Here is a 19,382-nt window from a genome sequence, read left to right as displayed (position 1 = left end):
TAAGGGAGTTCTTATTGTGAATGGAATGTATTTTTTTTTTTTTATGTATGCTCTAAGCAAATTAACCACGTGTGTGCTGATTTAAATAAACAAATGGCATCACTCAAATGATAGATTTGCAGGGGTAACATGACAGAAACATGTCCTAAAGAAGACGATGCATTGCTTGTACTGTTCTACTGTCTCCACTCAATCCGTCTTGACTCAGTGCGCTGAGTGGCTCAGACGTGTCTTGTCTTCAGCTTATAATGCGCAGGCGTGATCCTATCAGAGCCCCGCAAAAAAAAAAAAAAAAAAAAAAGCTGTAACCATCCAGAAATACACGTCGTGTCTGTCGTCCCTCGTGTGGTGCCCAAACGGAGGCTGAAAGATCCGTTCTGCAGCAGGACTTAATACACAGCAGAGGAAATGAAGATTTTATTTCCCGTTAAACCTTCTGGACAACACAGTCCAACCTGTGGATAGTCTGGTGCGCGTCCGTCCAGCCTGCGCTATTTGGGACGCTCTGCTTCTTGCTGTGCGCGTCTGTTTTTTTCTTCTTCCTTCCATCATTGGCGGCTCAGCGTGGGATCTGCTGTTCGAGCTGAGGCTTGTGCAGGTATTCAGTTTATGAATGGCACTAACATGGAGGAAATGCCGTTTCAGAAAGTCAAAACCAGGCGAAAAAGAAGTCACTGTCCACCGGGCGTCCCCCTGACCACAATCGCCTGCGAGGACGAGTTCGACTGCAAGGAGCTGGAGTCCCTCTTCCAAAACTACAACCTGAAACTGGAGCAGACGTCCACGCTTAAAGCCCTCGCGGTCCTCATCTTCACCTCAGCGACGCTGACCGTGGTGGAGCTTCTGTCCGGCCCGAGCCTCACCATATCCAAGGGGTCCCATCCGATCCACTGTATCATCTTCCTCTCCCTCTTCATAGTAACGAACGTCAAGTACCTGCAAGTGACTCAGCTCCAGCAGATTGTTAACCTGACGCTTCTCTTCAGCTTCACTTTTTCCTTCCTCTGCTGCCCCTTTTCCCTGGGCGCGATGGGACTGGAGCCCCCCACGTCCCCAGAGCAGGGTGTGTGGCAACTCATCCTGGTCACCTTCGTCGCCTACGCGCTGCTACCTGTGAGGACGCTTCTAGCTATCGTGTTCGGAGTCATGGTGTCCATCTCGCATCTAATTGTGACTGCCACTTCTGTTACGGTGAAAACTCAGAAACTATGGAGAACGGTGAGTACATCTGCGCTGTGAATAATGAGCCTGTCATCTTTTTTTAATTAGTAAAACCTATACAGCAACATCTATAGTATTAAACGCCGACTGCAAAGTTTGGATGCCAGTTCAGCACAAAGGACAGCTCCCCGCAGGGAGACGCTTTAAAGCTTTGTCTAACTCTGACCAAAAACAGGCCACAGCAATACCTTACCTTGTTTTAATTAAAGGAAAGAAGAATAGCTGATAATTAGCAAGTTGTCATTTACGCAAACATGACAAAAATACAAAATATATCAACTATTTCTGTGCATTGTAAGTGCATGTGGGCACATGCATTACTGTATACAGAAGGCCTATAAAAATTAAACCATAATACTGTATAACCTGACATGTTATGTCATGGTTTATGTACCACCCTGACATGTTTGACAGAGGAGGGTGACTATTATTTTGAGAAGTTATAAAAGTTATCTTTTAAGAACAAATTGCTGCCATAGTCATTTCATGAAAAGAGGTAAACAAATTTAAAGTGCACCACTGCAAAAGTTCAAGAAAAATGGCAAGTTTTAAACTCCCACAAGGATAAGTGACCAAGTTCCCTGATCGATTTATTTCTTTCGCTACTCCTAAATACTCTAAATTAAAATAATCATATATGAAAACAATTGGTTAGGACCTCTTTCATATCAAACCAGTGTAACTTTGTCTTCATCTGAGTTCAACAGATTTGTTCCATTTGGATCATCTAGGTTTCATCATTGGAAATCTGAGTTTTGAAGTTAAAGGTAATAACTCAAGCTCAGAGTGAAATAGGTGAGGACTCATATAATAGATTTAGTTTTTCAAGAGACTTGCCACAGACCTGTGGGGATGGGGGTTGGGGGTGTCACCTTATATTATCAGACGGATATCAAAAACCCTAGTATATGTCTTTGGTGTCCAAAAAGTGCTAACTCAGCCACTTGAACAAAGGCACAGTGACAAGTGATGGGTTAAAAAAAGTGGCATTTGTGGGGTAACTACAGTCCAGTTTATTAAAAGTAAGATGTTTTCAAAAATAACCATTCAGAATCTTCAACATTGCCAAACTGGTGAGTTTTGCAAGTTTTAGGTCCAAGCCTAAAACCAAAGGACATCTCTTTTGACATACCTTTTGCCCTGATTGTGTATGAAATACTGCTTCTTATTTAATATTTTTTACTTCTGTGTTTTTTAACACTGTTTCCTTTTATTAGCTTTATATCATGCTGATTGCATTTCTTTTTGAAATCCCTGTACAACACTTGTGTAACTTGAGATGTTTTATATGTGCTCTAAAAGTAAATTAATCGGAATTAAACCAGTCTGTAAACCACTAAATGCTTCCTCAAGCATAGGTGTCTGCCTCATAGGGTCTTGGCTTGGAACTTTAAACTGAGTGACACCCTTCCAAAACAAAAAGTAGGGCAAATTACTGGGTCAGTGACATGAACCACTTGGACCAGATCTCGGTTTTGTAAAGAAAAGAAAAGTGATTAGAAACAAACTCCATGTATCTTAGCATTTAATCAATTTTCATAAAAGAGAATTAGCTACATTTTCCACAACATTTTAATGGTTAATAGATAATTTTAGCCTACACCCTACTTTTAGAATCAGGATTAAGCTGTTTATAGAGCGCTTAGAACTGAGATTTTGTCAGGTATTCACACTATCATACCACAAGGGCATAACTTTGAGATGAAGTTGTTTGGGGGGAGGTTCAGTACAATACGTAGGAGATACTTGCGTAGCACTGTAAAGGTGATCACAGTGCAACCACAGATAGCTAATCCATTAAGCTCAGAGATGAGCTGTGTGGCATGAGCCTGTATGTCCCAGGTTAGAAGCAACCACCCACAACAGGTCTCAAGTATTTAGCTTATACTTCTTCCATCAAGAAAGCCTAGTCTGCATCCGTTTATTCTTAAAAGGAGTTTGGACCTGAAATAATTTTCTTAATTTTAACTTTAGGTTTCAATACCATCCTTAGAAAAATGTGACACATTGTAAATCATGTTAAACAAGAACACATTCTGTGTTCCAAATTGTATCACACTCTCAACGATTTCATGATATACATTATATATTAGATAATTATATATAGCTATATATTTCTTTATTTCCAATAGCATTTGTTACCAAAATATCCAATGTATATAAAAATGAAAATTACAAAAAAAACTTTCAGTTTTGCTTTTGCCAAGTGAGATTTGTTAAAGCTCTTTTTCCTTATGGTTAATTTTCACTGTATTGTTGCGGATATGGTTTACCACAGCAAAACAAAATCAATGTACATTTTAGATAAAGTAGGTGCATTACATCCATTGTATTGCCTAAGTATTTATGAAAATGCATACTGAAATCATAAGTGCTGCAATAATGTAAGCTGTTACCAAATTAAGACAGCAAAAAGGCAGAACACAACAGGGAAGAAAAAATACATGAATAAATCATTTGATTTATTTCCTTGGGCACTTAATTACTGTCAACAATGAAGGCATGGTTGTACTCTCTTTAGAGGTGTGTATATTTGTCCACAAAGTAAGCATTAGCTAGCACTAAGGTTAAAAGGAGTCACACTGCTGCAGCCACTGCGGTGATGGCTGATCAGAGCATGGGGTCACCAATGATTCAATGCCATGGATACAGAAAACGAAGAATTACCTTTTAGTAGTTGTAGTTCACATACTGTTTCTTTGAATGTGAACATAAGTGTGATATCATTTGTTATAAAAAAAAACATTAATATCAATTTTTTTTCCTGCCTCCTGTCCTCCTTTAATTTTTTCTGTGTTTCAGATTATCAGACACATTTCGACATCAGAGAAAGATTAATTAATTCAAAAAGCTATTTTCAAATGGTAATTTCATTTATAAAGTTGGGAGACTTATAACCCCTCACTTACCCTATGTGGATAAAAGTGTTTGGCCAGTAAATCTAAGATGGTTTGCTTAAACAGCTTTTAAGCAACCAGTGTTGGAGGTTTTACATCACTGTTGAGGAATTATTTTCCTGTCTTTTTTTAAAATAAATGCCTTTTTTTACCCGGAAGTTCCAATTGTTTCAAATAAACTCAGGTCTAGGCTTTTGCCGGTTCAGTCTAAAGTTTTTATTCAGCTATTTATTCTACTCTTTTTTTTTTTTTTTCCTTTTTCAGAGATTTGCCTGTTTGTTTTTTAATCACTTTTTTGCTTCTTGAACACAGCTTGCCTGTGCCTATATCAATAAACTGATTCTCGTTCAGGCAAACATGGATTCAGCCATTTACAGTTTGTGTTTATGTTAGTCAATAAGCAAAGTTCCACCATGCTATCATAATACCAACACAATTTTTAACCATTGGCATTTAATTATTTTGTGATTGATGCCATTGACTTTTTCCCCTGAGTTTTCCAGATCAAGACATGTTTGATTGGGGGGTGGGGTGGAGCTACATAAGTAAATAATACAAATTACTGTAAGGAGATCTAAAGATTAGATTAGGAACATAAAAATGGGAATCTTTTAAAATATTCTATGTTTCCTGACAGGTTTAATTGAAGATACATTTTTTAAAGTTAATTCATCGGTTCACAAGGCATTGACATTTTTACATACATTCCAGGTTTGAATGGTAAGTTTTTATTTTTTGTTTAGTTAATAAATAAAATCTTTATGTGACAACATAACTTTGTATCCTTTTATATTACATTTGTTTGATGACCTAACAGATTTAAGTGTGAAAAAAAAATAATAAAATACAATAAATTGGTGAACAGGCAAACACAATTAGACATCACCATTTTTGAAAAAGGTAATCCAAAGAACCTCAATATGTTTTCTTATACAGATTACTGTATATGTAGTATATATACAATATAGTAAGCTGTGGGTTCCTTCAAAGTTGTTTGGTGGCAAACTAATTTTCTAATTTCGAGATCTTTAGGACCTTTCCAACAAGATCAATTTCCCCTAATCTATTTTTCAACTCAGTGCTCTGCCTCACCAGTTATTTATTTGATGTATTTTTCCTCTTTCCCAGCTGGTTGCAAACACTGTGCTGTTCACCAGTGTCAACCTGTCAGGTCTGTTTGTTCGCATCCTGACTGAGCGAGCCCAGAGAAAAGCCTTCCTGCAGGCTCGCAACTGCATTGAAGAACGACTACGAATGGAGGATGAGAATGAAAAACAGGTAAAACCTGGGCCCAAATCAAATGTATGTGTTATATGCATATCACATATTTCTCAGATTTCCATCCAGAACATTTTTTTTTATTTCTTGCAACACATTTTTCACAGTGATAATGTTTCTGCATTGCTCCATATAAATGAAAAGTGTTTCATTTCTCCCTGCTCTCCCTTTTTTTTGATACACACATGCACTCAGGAGCGCCTGCTAATGAGTCTGTTGCCCAGAAACGTAGCTATGGAGATGAAAGAGGATTTCCTGAAGCCCCCTGAAAGGATCTTTCACAAAATCTACATCCAGCGTCATGACAATGTCAGGTAGGACCGGATGATACAGCATCACTGTTCTACAGCAGAGCTTTGCTCCTGTTCAAATGGAAAGAAATCTCTCTCTCTCCCTCTCTCTTTTAGTTTGACTCAAGTGTTGCCACTTTCAGTCATTTCAATTTAGATTGAGTACTTTCTCCTCATGGGGAAATGTACATCATAAACAGTGGAAACACTTTCAAGACATTATGATCCCTCCTCAATGAGGATCAGCGGAAATTCTACCGAGATGCCTGGTAAACGAAACATTGAGGACTGTGCAAAAGTATTTAAAATGAGCAAGCCCGCTGATAAGGGACAACTAATTTTCACCTTAAATTTTGGTGAAGGAAATTTTTTTATATAACATTAGAAAAGGAAAAGTTAAACTTACTGTATATTTAAAAATATAGACAACCTTACAAAGAGAAACTCTGAGACTTTAGGAGAATTTATAGCTCCAGTGTGTAATAATTAGAAGGGTTTACTGACAGAGATGTAATATATTATATATAAGTATGATATTTTTTACCATATATGAACTGAAAGTATCAGTCTTTATGTTTGCATGGCCTTAGAAATTGCTATTTATTATCATGTGCTGTAGGAGTGGGTATCATATCTATGGAGGCAGGCTTCTTTGCACCATTGCAGCACAGAGCTGACAAACTAATGACTGTAGCGATGACCATTAGCTCAAATCTGACTGTACAGTAAAAACAAAAGCAACTTTACTACATGTAGCTGTCACAGCTGTAAATAAAATATGATGAATTGGGATTATTTATATCACACATGTAGTACGTACACCGTTACATCCACTACTTATCCATCCTCAAAGCATTTAAGGGATTAATTTAACTGCTATTTCATAGATCTTGATATCGGAAGAGCACATTGATATGTAATAACAGCATTATAGAATCAACTATGCCAAACAGGCACTTAGTTAGTAGTTACTGTATAATTTAAGACAGAATCAAAATGAGGAGATACCCCATGAGACGATGCATGAGTCTTTCCCATTTGAACAGTGTTTTGATACTTCATCTTCACCTGCTACCAGGTGTGCTCATCCCCCTCGAGATTGCACCGAAATGTATTTGAAATGATACCATTCAAGCAGTATACTAGGGTGACCTAGTAAAGTTTTTCTGAGTACAATGGGCTATGGCAACAATTTTTTCGCTTTTAGCCTTTCAGCAGGTTGCTTAAACTAAAAACAAAAACTTTTCTTCCAAAAGCATATTTCTATCAAAATCCCAAAATCTAGGTTTTCACATTGGGATTCACTCTACCAGCAACTAAGGAAGGGCAGAACAATCATCCACATAAAAAAAAAAAAACATAATAAATTCTAAATCCACAGCTATACAGCTGTGAAATAATGCTTTGCTGCATTCTGTTTCTCTTTAAATAAATAATTGCCTTTCAATGGGCACAGCTGATCTGAACACCAAGTGGAAAAATAGGAAGAGAGGGTCGAACTATCTTTCTGATATCATGAAATCAATGGCATTTAAAGCAATTTGCGTTAGACCATATTTACATGTTTACTTGACAGCCCTAGTTGCAGGGTTTAAAGATCACGTCACCAAGGCATTTTCCATTCACCCCTCTTTGTTTTCTTTCTATTTTTCCCGCATCCAACTCTTGTTGCCTTTTTAGTGTTATTTTCCTACCTTTTGAGTGATCAATTGCTGCAACCTGGAACACTAGTTTGATTTCTTTTTATTTTAAATTGAACAATAAAATACTGTAATAAAAATGTCCTCTAAATAAAACAAAAACAGACATTAAAAAGAGCTGCAATAACATATCATTATTTCATTATATTATGTATACAGTCAAGATAGCTTTTGTTTCATCAAGTGTCAGTTATTACACATTCATTGTGGACCTAGGAACCATTGGCAAGCTCTTTTTTCCTTTACAACTGGTCCGTTTACTATTAAAAATATACAGGAAGTTTAAAACGTTATATATTTGGCATTTTTAACATCTTTTGTTACCACCCAGCCGCCTTCCAGTGTGATTTCAACATAACTTTGAAGCCCTGTTTTCTCCCGAAAGTACTGTGGAGACAGCCAACATTCAAATAATAATTATCTTCTTCAATTCTTTTTCTATTACCACATATTTGACATCACCAGAAAGCTTAGACTCAACTCTCAGGATCTGTAAGTAATCAAAAAACCCAGGTAGACTTGTTCATTGATTTGTCCTAGCCTGTAACTTGGCTTGATGTTCTTATCCTAATGTATCAATGGACTAAACAGTTTAAATATTTTAAACAATAAACTGCTACTCAGCATCAAATTGTAGCATTTATCTATGAGTAGTACATTGATGTATATTAAAAAAACAAACAAAAAATTTAAGAAACATTTTTTTTGTTAAGACTCCCACTTTGAGCAGCTACTTAAATGACAGCATTACAGCAAATGATCTAATGAGTCACATGACAGAAAAGAGTCCATTAAAAATCATTTCCTTCTTTTTTATTGTTATATTGTGGCTCCCTAACTGATGGACGCAAATAACCAATTTAGTGCACCATAAAGCAATGATGTTATTCTACAGAAACAATCATGTTGTTCTCTGGAAACATAAACACAGCAATTTCTTAGGGTCAAATAAAATAAAATAATCTCTAATGTACGTCCAGTGCAGCTCTTTGTTATAATCCACCTCTTTCTTTTATGACTTTCTAACCCTTTTTTCTCCTGGTTCTGTTGTTCTATCAGTTGTGTTGGACCTTTAACCTTTTGTCAGATAAAGAGTAAACCAGTGTTTGGGGAAAAACAAATGTATTGCTAGAAGCTGCACTTCCTTTCAACCCTTCCACTTTTTTATCTCTGCTTCTCTGGCTTCATTGTCAAATCTACCCTTTCAGCTCCAGCATTTCCTTGTTTTGTCTTGTCTTATCTTCAGCTCTTCTCCTGTCCTTCCTTCTGCTCTCTTGGAACAGCAGCAGGGAGGCTTGACGAGAAGAGTTTGCTTAGCCCTGGGATTAAGTTGCTACAGGGGATTAAATGCAATTGAGACTAGATTCTTGTTGCGTAACACTCTCAGTATGTGTATGGGTGTCTGCGTGTGTGTGCTTTTGGGTGCACATTGAGTTTGAATATGGACGGAGCTCTGATGATTGCTTTTGGCCTCTAACTTCTTTGAGCCCAGCTTTAAAGGGTGAGTTAGAAAGGACAAGACCAGTTTTTGGGTGGCCTTTAATGAAGAAAAATAGATGTAAAGTTTTGTACTTTTGTGGTAAAAATGTCTGAAGAATGCTTCTTTTATGTAATGCAATTTGAAAAGGGGTTTAAAAAGGAATTCAAATTTTATTAGCAAAATAAATCTATACTTATTTTTTAACATAAACTTGCAGTTTAAAAGCCATCCAAAATAGTGTAGGCTATATTATATTCAGTCGCTGGCTTGTACCAAATTACATTTATTCCAATACAAATGATAAGATAATCAGAATAGTTCAACATTGTCCTACTTCTTTGTTTTAAGAAAAAAATTACATTGTATTTAGTATTCTTGATTAAGAATTCCTTAATTTAGAATCACCTAAAATAAATGTTTACGTTTGATTTACAATAAATATGTTTACATCAAAGCTACACATCATTGTTACCCATTTTACGGTAGTAATTTAGCCCAATTAATTCTTCTACTTAATACATTATGAACCAGATCTAAGCCATTGTGAATCCTCTTAAATAACAAAAACATACTATACCATTCATAATTTTGTATAAAATAATACTTAAACAGAGATTGGCAAGTAACAATTAACTGCTTTAAGTGGGATTACTATGAAATGAAATCCAAACAATTATAAATAATCTGCCAGAGTGTTCTCTTTAGACTTTTAATAAATCACACTAGCCCACTCAAAAAAGCGATTATTACATAGTCAAATCTTGTTGTAAGCATATTGCACTTTTATTTACCGTCAGCACATCCACTGCCCACACTTTATCTCCAGAGGGGCCTGTCCACTAACCCTAAAGCCTGCTCCCTCGTATCTTAAACTTTGGGATTAAATTGACATCACATTTGCCAAACTAGCAACAGAAATGCCTTCCGGAGCGGAAAAGAACACATTTGCATAATTGGGCAAATAAGTCTTCAAATAAGTGCCACTGGAGAGGAAGTGAGTGATTTTTGGTGTGTGTCAATGTGTGAGGTTTTGACAGAGGTACAGATTGTCAGATGATAACAGGTATAATGTTCTGGTTGATGCTGTTAGTAATTCGAGGTTAATGTAGTAAAAAAAAATATCACCCCCACTGTGGCCGTAGATAATTCTCTTTACTTTTGACGATCCAGATGTCAGAGGTGAACTATTTTGTGGTTTATATTAATCAATTGTAAATCATTCAAACCATCATTCAGAACTGTGTACCTTCAAGAGTTAAATCCCTACTTACTTCTGCAGCACATAAAATTGCAAAATTGCCCTACTTTACTATTATTTTGGTCTCATATTAGTTCTTATTATGTCCCTTTCATTTCAATCAATAACGTAAAACAATCTACATTACACAAGGAGCGGCCAAGCAAACTAACTATGTGTCTGTTAAACCCCCTGCTGGAAATAGTACTAAATGAGTTTTGAACCTTCTAGGAAAAGGCATCCTGAGACAGCAGTATGCTTCTCTCCAGAATTTGAACCTAACAATTCAATTAATTTAATTTTAGTTTTTTTATATAGCGCCACCTCACAACACCTCATTTCAACTCACTTTACAGAGACAATTCAACCAGATAATACAGTGAAATTGATTTAAAGTTTTCTATCAACGGAAAACCAGTTGATTGCATCGACTTATTGACTCTTCAGCAATCTCTCACACCAAGCATGCTTGAAGTGTCAGTGGAGAGGAAAACACCCTTTTAACAGAAAGAAACCTCCAGCAAAACCAGATAACGATGTAAAGCTCACATATGTAGTGACTATCAAAACTGTTTGCAACTCTCTAAAAATGTATATTTCTGATGGAAAAAGAAAGGCCAAATAATTGTTTTTTCTCATGTGAAAACATGATTCCTTCTCTGAACTAATTTCCTGCAAGAACAAAATTTGAACACACGTTTAAACTAAATCAAAAAACAACCAACAAGATAAGAAGATAATCAGAGATGTAAGGAAAATAAAACCCCCAAATCTACAGGGAAGAGAATATAGAAAAACAAGCAAATAGGCACAAATAAATGAACTAATATTGAAAGATTGATTAGAACATAATAATCAACAATGACATTTTGTATCCATACAAAGGAAAAAGAAACCAACACCCAAACAGTTTGAGGAAATCACACGTTACTCATTTAACCTTGTATTTTCTGTTTAGTCTTCTGTTTTTCCTTTTTATTAGGTATACCAGTCTTAACGCAAATCAATGCATTTAGACATGCGGACATGATCAAGATGATTTACTGCAGTTAAAACTGGACATCAGAAAGGGGAAGAAAGCTGACTTAAGTGACTTTAATCATGGCTTACTGTAATTCTTGGTGCTAAACGGGTTGGTTGAAGGCATCATAAAGAGATAAAAATATCCAGGGATGGCAGTTATGAGTGCAAATGCCTTGTTGATGACAGAGGTCAGAGAAGAATGGCCAGACTGGTTTGAGCTGATAGAAAAACAATGGTAACTTAATTAACCACTTTTTACAACCAAGGTATGCAGAAGAGCATCTCTGAACTCACAACACATTAAACCTTCAGGCAGATGGGCTACAGCAGCAGAAGACCACACCCGCCCACGCCAGTCAGCTAAGAACAAGAAACTGTACAATATAAGATTGAAAAAATGTTGCCAGGAGTCTTGATTTCTGCTGCTGCATTTAGGATCACAATTTGGCATCAGTAACATGAACGCATTGATCCATCAGGCTGCTGGTGGTGGTATAATGGTGTGGGGAATATTTTCTTGCACACTTTGGGCCCCTTAGTAGTAGTTGAGCATAGTGTAGATTCCATAGCTTACCTGAGTATTAAGCGATAAGATAAGATAGGACTTTAATGATCTCATAACGGAAAAATACACCTATGCTCATTGCACTACATTGTTGCTGACTATGTCCATCCCTGTATGACCACAATGTACCCAACTTCTGATGGCTACTTTCAGCAGGATAATGCGCCATGTCATAAAGCTGGAACCATCTCAGACTGGTTTCAAGAAACCAGTCTGAGATGGTTTCTTGTCCAAAGAGAAGCGCAGTCTCCCTGTAATTAAGTGAAAGGGTGGAGACAGAGTAAACAAATATGCACGCCCAGGAAAAGGAGGGGTTCACTTCAGTGTTTGAAATTTGGAAGGGATTCTGCTGGGAGTTGCAAGGAAGTGGGCTGCTATTCAGCTGATGTTTGACTGGGTAAGGCCATATTGAATGGCTGCCACTATAGGGGGTCCAACCAGACACTAGCAAGGTGTACCTAATAAAGTGGCCGGTGAGTGTATATTCCATGTTATTAAATAATCTCATTGCACTGAAAATTTAAGTTATTCACATTCTTTCAAGGCTGGATTTATGGCTGGTAATCAATAGGAGAAACATAGAACATAGCAAACAGGCACATTTTCTGATTCCTTTCAAGTTCTAGTTTAAATGTATTTATCTCTGATGATCCTTCCTTAATGCTGAAACTTCCGCCTTTTCCCGAATAAGCAGGACATTTTGTGCATTTCAGTGACCTTGCGTCTAAAAAAATTGCTAAAGTGAATCAATTGGATCTGTAAAAAAACACTGACTTACAAGTGAACTATTTCCTGTTTAGAAAATACTGTATGAACTAAATCCCTTCAGGAGCATTCCCACTAATCTACAATATCCAACTGTATATATAAAGTAAATATGATCAACAAGCTTTGGATCTAAGAAGCAATTATTTTGAGGGCTTATTCTTACTTTTTTTTACCACTAATCGATTTTAGTCTCCCTTTCCTCAGTAGGAATGCATAATACATAAAGCTAGTCTGCATTATTGAATATAAATTTGCAGCATAATACAGTATGGAACAAATTTATCTGATAAAAAGTCCAAGAAGTTATGATATTTTATATACTGATTTGATTTATTTGATATGGCAATTCTCTTTTAAATACACCTACTGCACTTACCCTATACACATACACGATATATGAAGATTTTATAATAATACTGGATTAAGTTCATATTTAAACCAATGAACATGTGATGTGTAGGAGGATGATTTGGATAGATATATCTCTTTCAGAATCAAACACTGTGTAATTTGATTTTTTAGTATAATCACTTTGTTTATTTTTTCTGCTGCATCTTAAATACAGTACATTAAGTGCACTTAATGTAGAAGCTGTTTGCTTTTTTCAGAAATAGAAATCAAAACAAAAAATTAATCATAACCTTATTCTCTGAATCATATCAAAGGGATTTTTTACGGTGTATGAGAATAGACTTTTTCTGAATTCCCTGAAGTTTATTTTCTCGTACTTGTTGCATTTTGTATTTTATTCAACACTTAATGACCGGCAAACTTGTTTTAATCCATACATGATGTCTATTTTTCAATACTGGCAGTAAGTACAGTCTTTAGGCCTTTCTGGAGAAGTCTTTTATAGTTACTTTACATGTGATTCTCTTCAGGAAAATACTAAAGTGACTTTTTTGAGTATGCTATTCAAGGGCTGTTTAACCTGCTTTTAGCAGTGTTAAGATAATTATTTACCACTCAAAGATTTTGGTTGGAATTGTTTTTGTTAGAACATATATTGCAGATCATCAATCAAATGTAAATGTCAGAAAAAGATAACCTGAATAAATGCAAAAAAGCAATTTCCAAATTATGATTTTATTCTTTTTGGTAAAGGTGCTATATCAACCAATATGGCACAAAGTTCATTTCATCCAGGCCCACAGAACACAGATATCGAGACATTTTAAGTGGAAAGCTTTTGCTGACCAAAAAGTACCAAGAAGATCCTTTCCGAATTCCTAAGAGTTTTAACAAAATATTCTGCAGAATGGTGTAATGCAAGGATACTTTTTTTGGACAGTTTGAGCCACTTTACAACTGGTCTAAAACGTACTCATTATTTAAGAAAACAAACATCATCTAGACTGAGTTCATTTTACCACTGCATGACATTGTCAATTTGCTGTAGTTGACTGAACCATATTTTACTGTTTTATTTTACTATATACCATCATTTTCTAAGAATGATCCTGAACAATAATGTCCATCAGTTTTCAACCATAAACTCAAGGACAATAAGATGTTTTGGGGCAAAAAAAATATGTAAAAATATTTTTGAACTGGTCTTGCACTTGTCCGCACCCCCATAATATTTAATAGGCTAGTATTGTGGTACAAGCAATTATTAGGTTTGGGGGCAGTTTTTCTTAGCACTTAAAAAAATAAGGAGTTAATGCACCACAATTTCAATAGCCACAGATTGTTATTGGTTAAACTCTTTACCTCAAACTGAATCCACTGCACCTCATTATGGTGACATCTGTGAGACAACAAAGTGACATTTAGCAGCTCTTTCTCAGAGATCCAGCACTCTGTCATGCTGTGAAATCTCAAGCCCACATGAAGGTAACAGTCGGCCGTGAGCACAAGAGCTGTAGATGTGTAAGTTGTTTGGGACAGTTTTATGACTAATTCCTTTCACACTATCAACTAGCACACAGCACTCATGCCCGGTTCTTCAGAAACATTCTCCTCTGCTTTATTACACAACACAAGGAATAAACAAGAGCTTTACAGTCCTTGGGCTAAGGAGCAAGTTTGACTCCATCTGTTCTAACATTTAATATATGCAGAAGTAAAGCTGATCTCTATTGATTCTGAGAACAGGTCGGGTTTTGTTTCTTTGTAGAAATTTGCTTTGAAATGTATTTTCATAAAATGTAGTAAAATAGGATAAATGTAAAATCTGTTACCAGCATGTTAGCTAAGAAGCTTTTACAACTTTATCTGACTTACCTGCTGAGGTAGGTTTGTTTTTTCAATAAAGTCAGAGGTGACTTACTGCATCTTTACTTATTAGATATTCTCAGTGGATTTCAGATAAAGCTGTAGCAATTGATGTATCTTACAGCAACTGCTTCAGGAGAATAACATTAACATAATTTGACACGTTTTGTTCATAAATCTAAGAATCCATTCATAAATTGTTTTAAGCTTTTACAGCAATAGTGGGAATAATTTAGCATTGGTAGTTAAGCCATAAATTATTCATACTCCTGGGATTTGAGTATTTAAAAAAGTTTTTAATAAACCAAAAAAAAAAAAAAAAAAGATTAAAAAAGACAGCACATTGTGTAAGTAGTATTAAACCTAAACAAAATATGTCAAAACATTATTCATACTCAATCATAAACAAACAAACAAACAAACAAAAAAATATTTGAGTAACCTTAAACTATTCTCCTTGTTGCCTGTTTCCAATGGCATTTTTGACCACTTTGCTGATGAGCTCCAGGTGTTGGACACTGGAAGGGCGCTATGCAATTATCCTAATCCTTAGCTGCCCCAGCAGATTCTCTGTTAGTCTGAAGTTAGGATTGGCTGGGATAACAGCTTAATTACTTCCAGCCAGAAGAAACATGTTGGTAGAACATGTGATATAAATAACTTAGGGCTCATTTGTAATTCTCCATAAAATGGAGTTTAAATTCATGTTCCAAAATAAAAACCATAAATTCACATAAATCTTTACCCATGACAAACTTGGTTGTCATTGTAGAGTAATCCATTTTAGTTTCTGATTGCTTTTGATATTTTGGATTTTTAAGAGCAAATGACCAAATGTAGTCCCTTTTTTTCCCAAAACAACAACAACAACAACAAAAAACGCACTAGACTCATGATGCCTGACCTGTGCTGCAGGTTTTGTTCTTTCTCACCTTTGCCTTTCCACCTTAGCTATATGTAATCAACTTTAAGTTTAGATACAAACATAAAGTGAGGCAGACCTATCAGTCAATGTTACTTTATTATGACAGTAGAATGGACTTTTTCAGTCAGTAAATGTGGAGATACTGTTGTTATCAAGTGATCTTTTAGTTATTGGGTCAAAGGGTTCAGAACTGTTTCCATTTCCCGTTTTTTAAGTTTCTTATAGCATAAAATTGTATCTTAGTAAATATCAGAAAACCTACCATGTTATTTTCATTAAGATTTGCAAGTTTATGCCTTGCCTACTTTTTCACTATGGGGTGACTATAGTGAAAGCCATGGGAAGCCATGTGACAAAGTCTTATTTTCCACCTGTCTTTCTTCTGGGTGCGTGCTCAGAATACAATAGGGTGTTCATAGATGAGCCAAAAGGATGTGTTGCCTGCCAGCACAAAAAAAAACACATGTTCCAAGGCGGTTGATGTATCCACTGTAAAAGCTTGTTTGAAGGTGACAATAAATAATGAAAAAAACTTGGAACTTCTATTACAGAGGCATGCTGCAAAACAACAGTTGTAGGTCAGGTCACCATGACCACTGTTATTTTAAATTTGGGATATAACTTTAAATCTGACAAGGGTGATTTATGCAAATTTAAATCAAATTGCACACATGTTTAAATGATTATAAATGCCTTCATTTGATACATGTGATTTTACAGCTTGAAACTCCTCACTGACCTTATTTTGACACCTGGCTATTTAGATTTTGCAGTTATTTTTGTGTGTTTTTTTTCATAGGCTTTGGATTAATTAGTACACTCAAGTACTTAACCAAGTCATGCAAACAGTTGGTTTTATTCTTGGGAACTACTGCAACCTACATATGCTATTTGTATTCCATTTTAGTATGAAATACAGACTTTAAAAAGACTCATGGTAATGATAAAATGCGCAGGTCTTTGCATCATAACATAAAACATAAACTATTATATCTCTGTTCAATGGTACAAACAGAAGGCAATTTGATAAAAAAAAAAGGAGCTGCTATCTTAAATTGACATAACATGCATGTAGATTAAATTCCAAATATTTTTTTGATTAACTATTTGCTCGGGTAGCCTTAGTCCTGTATGCAGCCAGCTAACTATGAAAGTGAAGTTCTCTTGCAGAGAGTTGCAGCCCCTTTAGATGCATGATGTCTTAGAAGGACTCCTCTGCAGCTCCTACAGGCCATGTCTGAAATCCCCCTGAGATGCTCCTGCTGCTTTTTTTAATTTGCTCTGCTTGACTGCATGCTTTGCTAGTCAATTGAAGAATAGAACAGATTCTTTCTGTCTCCTTTCTGTCGCTTTATACAGTACATATGGACGTTGGTGTCACTTTTTTGTTGATATACATATACATAAAGATTTTGTACATTTTTTACAAGAACGGTGTTTCATTCTTATAAAAACACTACCATGTTACTATATTTAACCAGCACTGACTTGAATTGTTCTTCTGTTTCTCTGTTGCAGCATTCTATTTGCAGATATAGTTGGTTTCACCAGCCTGGCGTCTCAGTGCACAGCTCAGGAGCTGGTTAAGCTGCTAAATGAGCTGTTTGGAAAGTTTGATGAGCTTGCCACGGTGAGTCCATCTCTCTTCCTTGAAGCCATATTCCCTCAATTATAGCCACTGTTGGCACTGAAATGTGCAAAGAGTGCCTTGTCCAAATTCTGACACAGCAGTGTGTGTACGTGGACATGCTTGTGGATCTCTTTGGCCACTGGCTATGGGCACATTGTAGCTTAGCGTGATGTCACAGTGAATATTGGAAGCCCATATAATGCTTAATATGATTATCCAGTGCTTCATTTGAGAAGAGTTGACAGACCTCTTTAATCTCAGCCAGATTTACCCACGGCTAAACCTCGGCTCCTCTCTTGTGTGAATGAACTGAATGGAAGGGGCTGCAGGGAAGATGAGTTGTGCTCATCTCCAGTTGCTCTAGCTTTGGATGTGGAAAAGATGTCCACAGATTTTTTTTTACCCATCTGTTTGCGTTTCCGTCTGCAGGTAATTGGTCAGGGCTGATAACTTACTTGACTTTTTTTTTTATCACTTTCTTAATCTTATACACTTGCTTTCTACTGTAGAACTGTGCATAAAAAAGAACTGTGGTTCTGTGATTTTTTTCTCTATTTTATGAGATGTGAAAATAAGGTTAAGATAGCATCCATGTCTTTCCATAACCTGCAGCACACATGGAATTGTCAAATCCAATAGTCTGCAGGATTGCAAATAACCTTTTTTTGCTTTTACAGAAGGGTTTCCTTTGGCTTGTGGGAGCCTCTATTTTTAGCTTCTTTGTGTACAGATTTAGGAATTTTTTTTTTTTTTTTTTTTTAAAAAGGAAGGCATTCACTTGTGAACTGTTTCACATATGTTGCTGTTGTTTCTTGTAATCTCATGAAAAGAACTTTATTTACTTTGTTTTGATTTCTGCATGCAGCTGTTTTCCGTACTCAAATCTAAATTTATATTTAGGTTTCGCACACTTTGGACCTTATTCATCTGTATTGATACTACAAACTCCACATCTGAATAAATGGCTTTATTCTGCACTTGGCTGCAATCTCAGAGTGTCATAGTACCCTGAAAGGCTTGTTCCCAGTTATTCAACTCGCCCTGACCCAAAGCCACATTCATTCTCATGCACTTTTGCAGGAAGTGGCAATGCCACTGACTCATTGCCGTGGTCACTATGGGCATGTAGGCTCCCTTTCGTCCCATATGAAGAGCGGGCGATGCCACATGGCCACTGGGCATCATCTCATCGTACCATTCCAACACCATCCCCACACCACCTGTCCAATCTTTGGACTTGTCAAGCTGTATGGGAAACATGCCAGGAACACAGTGTTCTCCTGTAGTTGCAGTTATGTAGAAAACCAAGTATCTTCTTTTCCACAGTATCAGAATTTTTTAACATTAATGAATTTTTGCAAAGCTTTATCTGAGAATCAGCCTTGTGTCCAACAGAAGCATCACTCCTCTTGTAAACAACGTTTGATAAAAAAAAAAGACGCATCTTATTTTTTGAAATCTTAATAAAAATTGTCAGGATATATAAAAAGTTCCCCTCTAAGCATGTGGAGAAAAGACAAAAAAATGTCTAAGCAATTTTTCCCTCCAAAGTAACATTTGCAGGTTAGAAAAGTAAAACAGAAGGACTCATTAGCTTGTGTTTAGACTTACTTGTTTTCTTACCACATGGGGTGCAGGTTCATTATTGACACCTCTTCACATTCTAATGTTGTTTTTGCCAGCTCTTAACTAATTAGGACTAAAAAACACCATGCATGAATTTCCCTTTTAGTCTAAGTGTGGCATTTCCATGCTTCTCATGTGATGAAGCAATTCAGCGCCCACATTCTTGTCAGACGAAAATGTATTAAGTTTAAGGAAATGTAAACTGTTATAACGTTTAGTTGTAACTTATTTTAATTTAGTTGTTTTTATAGCTTGATATATAATAGAAATTTACGAATTTTAGAGAAATGAACTAGTTTACATATTCTCACTTTTATATCAGCTTGATATATTATTTTCACATTTGATTTGAAAGAGATTTTGCATTTTGCTTGAAGTTGGCCTTAAGTGTGGTTTTCCACAGCCCCATGGAGTATTCGATGAAAACTCTTAGGGCCGGATCTATCAAAGGTTTGCGTGTATAAAAACGTGAGCTATTTCACTGCGCACGCTAAAAAATGTACAAACTGATCTATCAACAGCGTG

At 36.1% G+C, this 19,382-nt stretch overlaps 1 protein-coding gene across 2 annotated transcripts in view; it reads left to right on the top strand.

Annotated features, from left to right (window-relative positions):
* Window positions 1–609: 609 nt before the first annotated feature.
* LOC107092411 (adenylate cyclase type 1-like) overlaps window positions 610–19,382 on the top strand; it is a 55,131-nt gene continuing 36,358 nt past the window's right edge. For both annotated transcript variants that reach the window (XM_015386891.1, XM_015386890.1), the window contains exons 1-4: window positions 610–1,218; window positions 5,247–5,396; window positions 5,592–5,710; window positions 17,120–17,231. In XM_015386891.1, the coding sequence (XP_015242377.1) occupies window positions 610–1,218; window positions 5,247–5,396; window positions 5,592–5,710; window positions 17,120–17,231 (990 nt within the window). The remainder of the gene's footprint in view (window positions 1,219–5,246; window positions 5,397–5,591; window positions 5,711–17,119; window positions 17,232–19,382) is intronic.

This window comes from Cyprinodon variegatus, unplaced genomic scaffold (genome assembly GCF_000732505.1).
Source record: "Cyprinodon variegatus isolate N-32 unplaced genomic scaffold, C_variegatus-1.0 Scaffold380, whole genome shotgun sequence".
Classification (NCBI taxonomy): domain Eukaryota; kingdom Metazoa; phylum Chordata; class Actinopteri; order Cyprinodontiformes; family Cyprinodontidae; genus Cyprinodon; species Cyprinodon variegatus.
The sequence above is the reverse complement of the archived record's forward strand: the minus strand, read 5'-3'. Positions and strand labels throughout refer to the sequence as shown.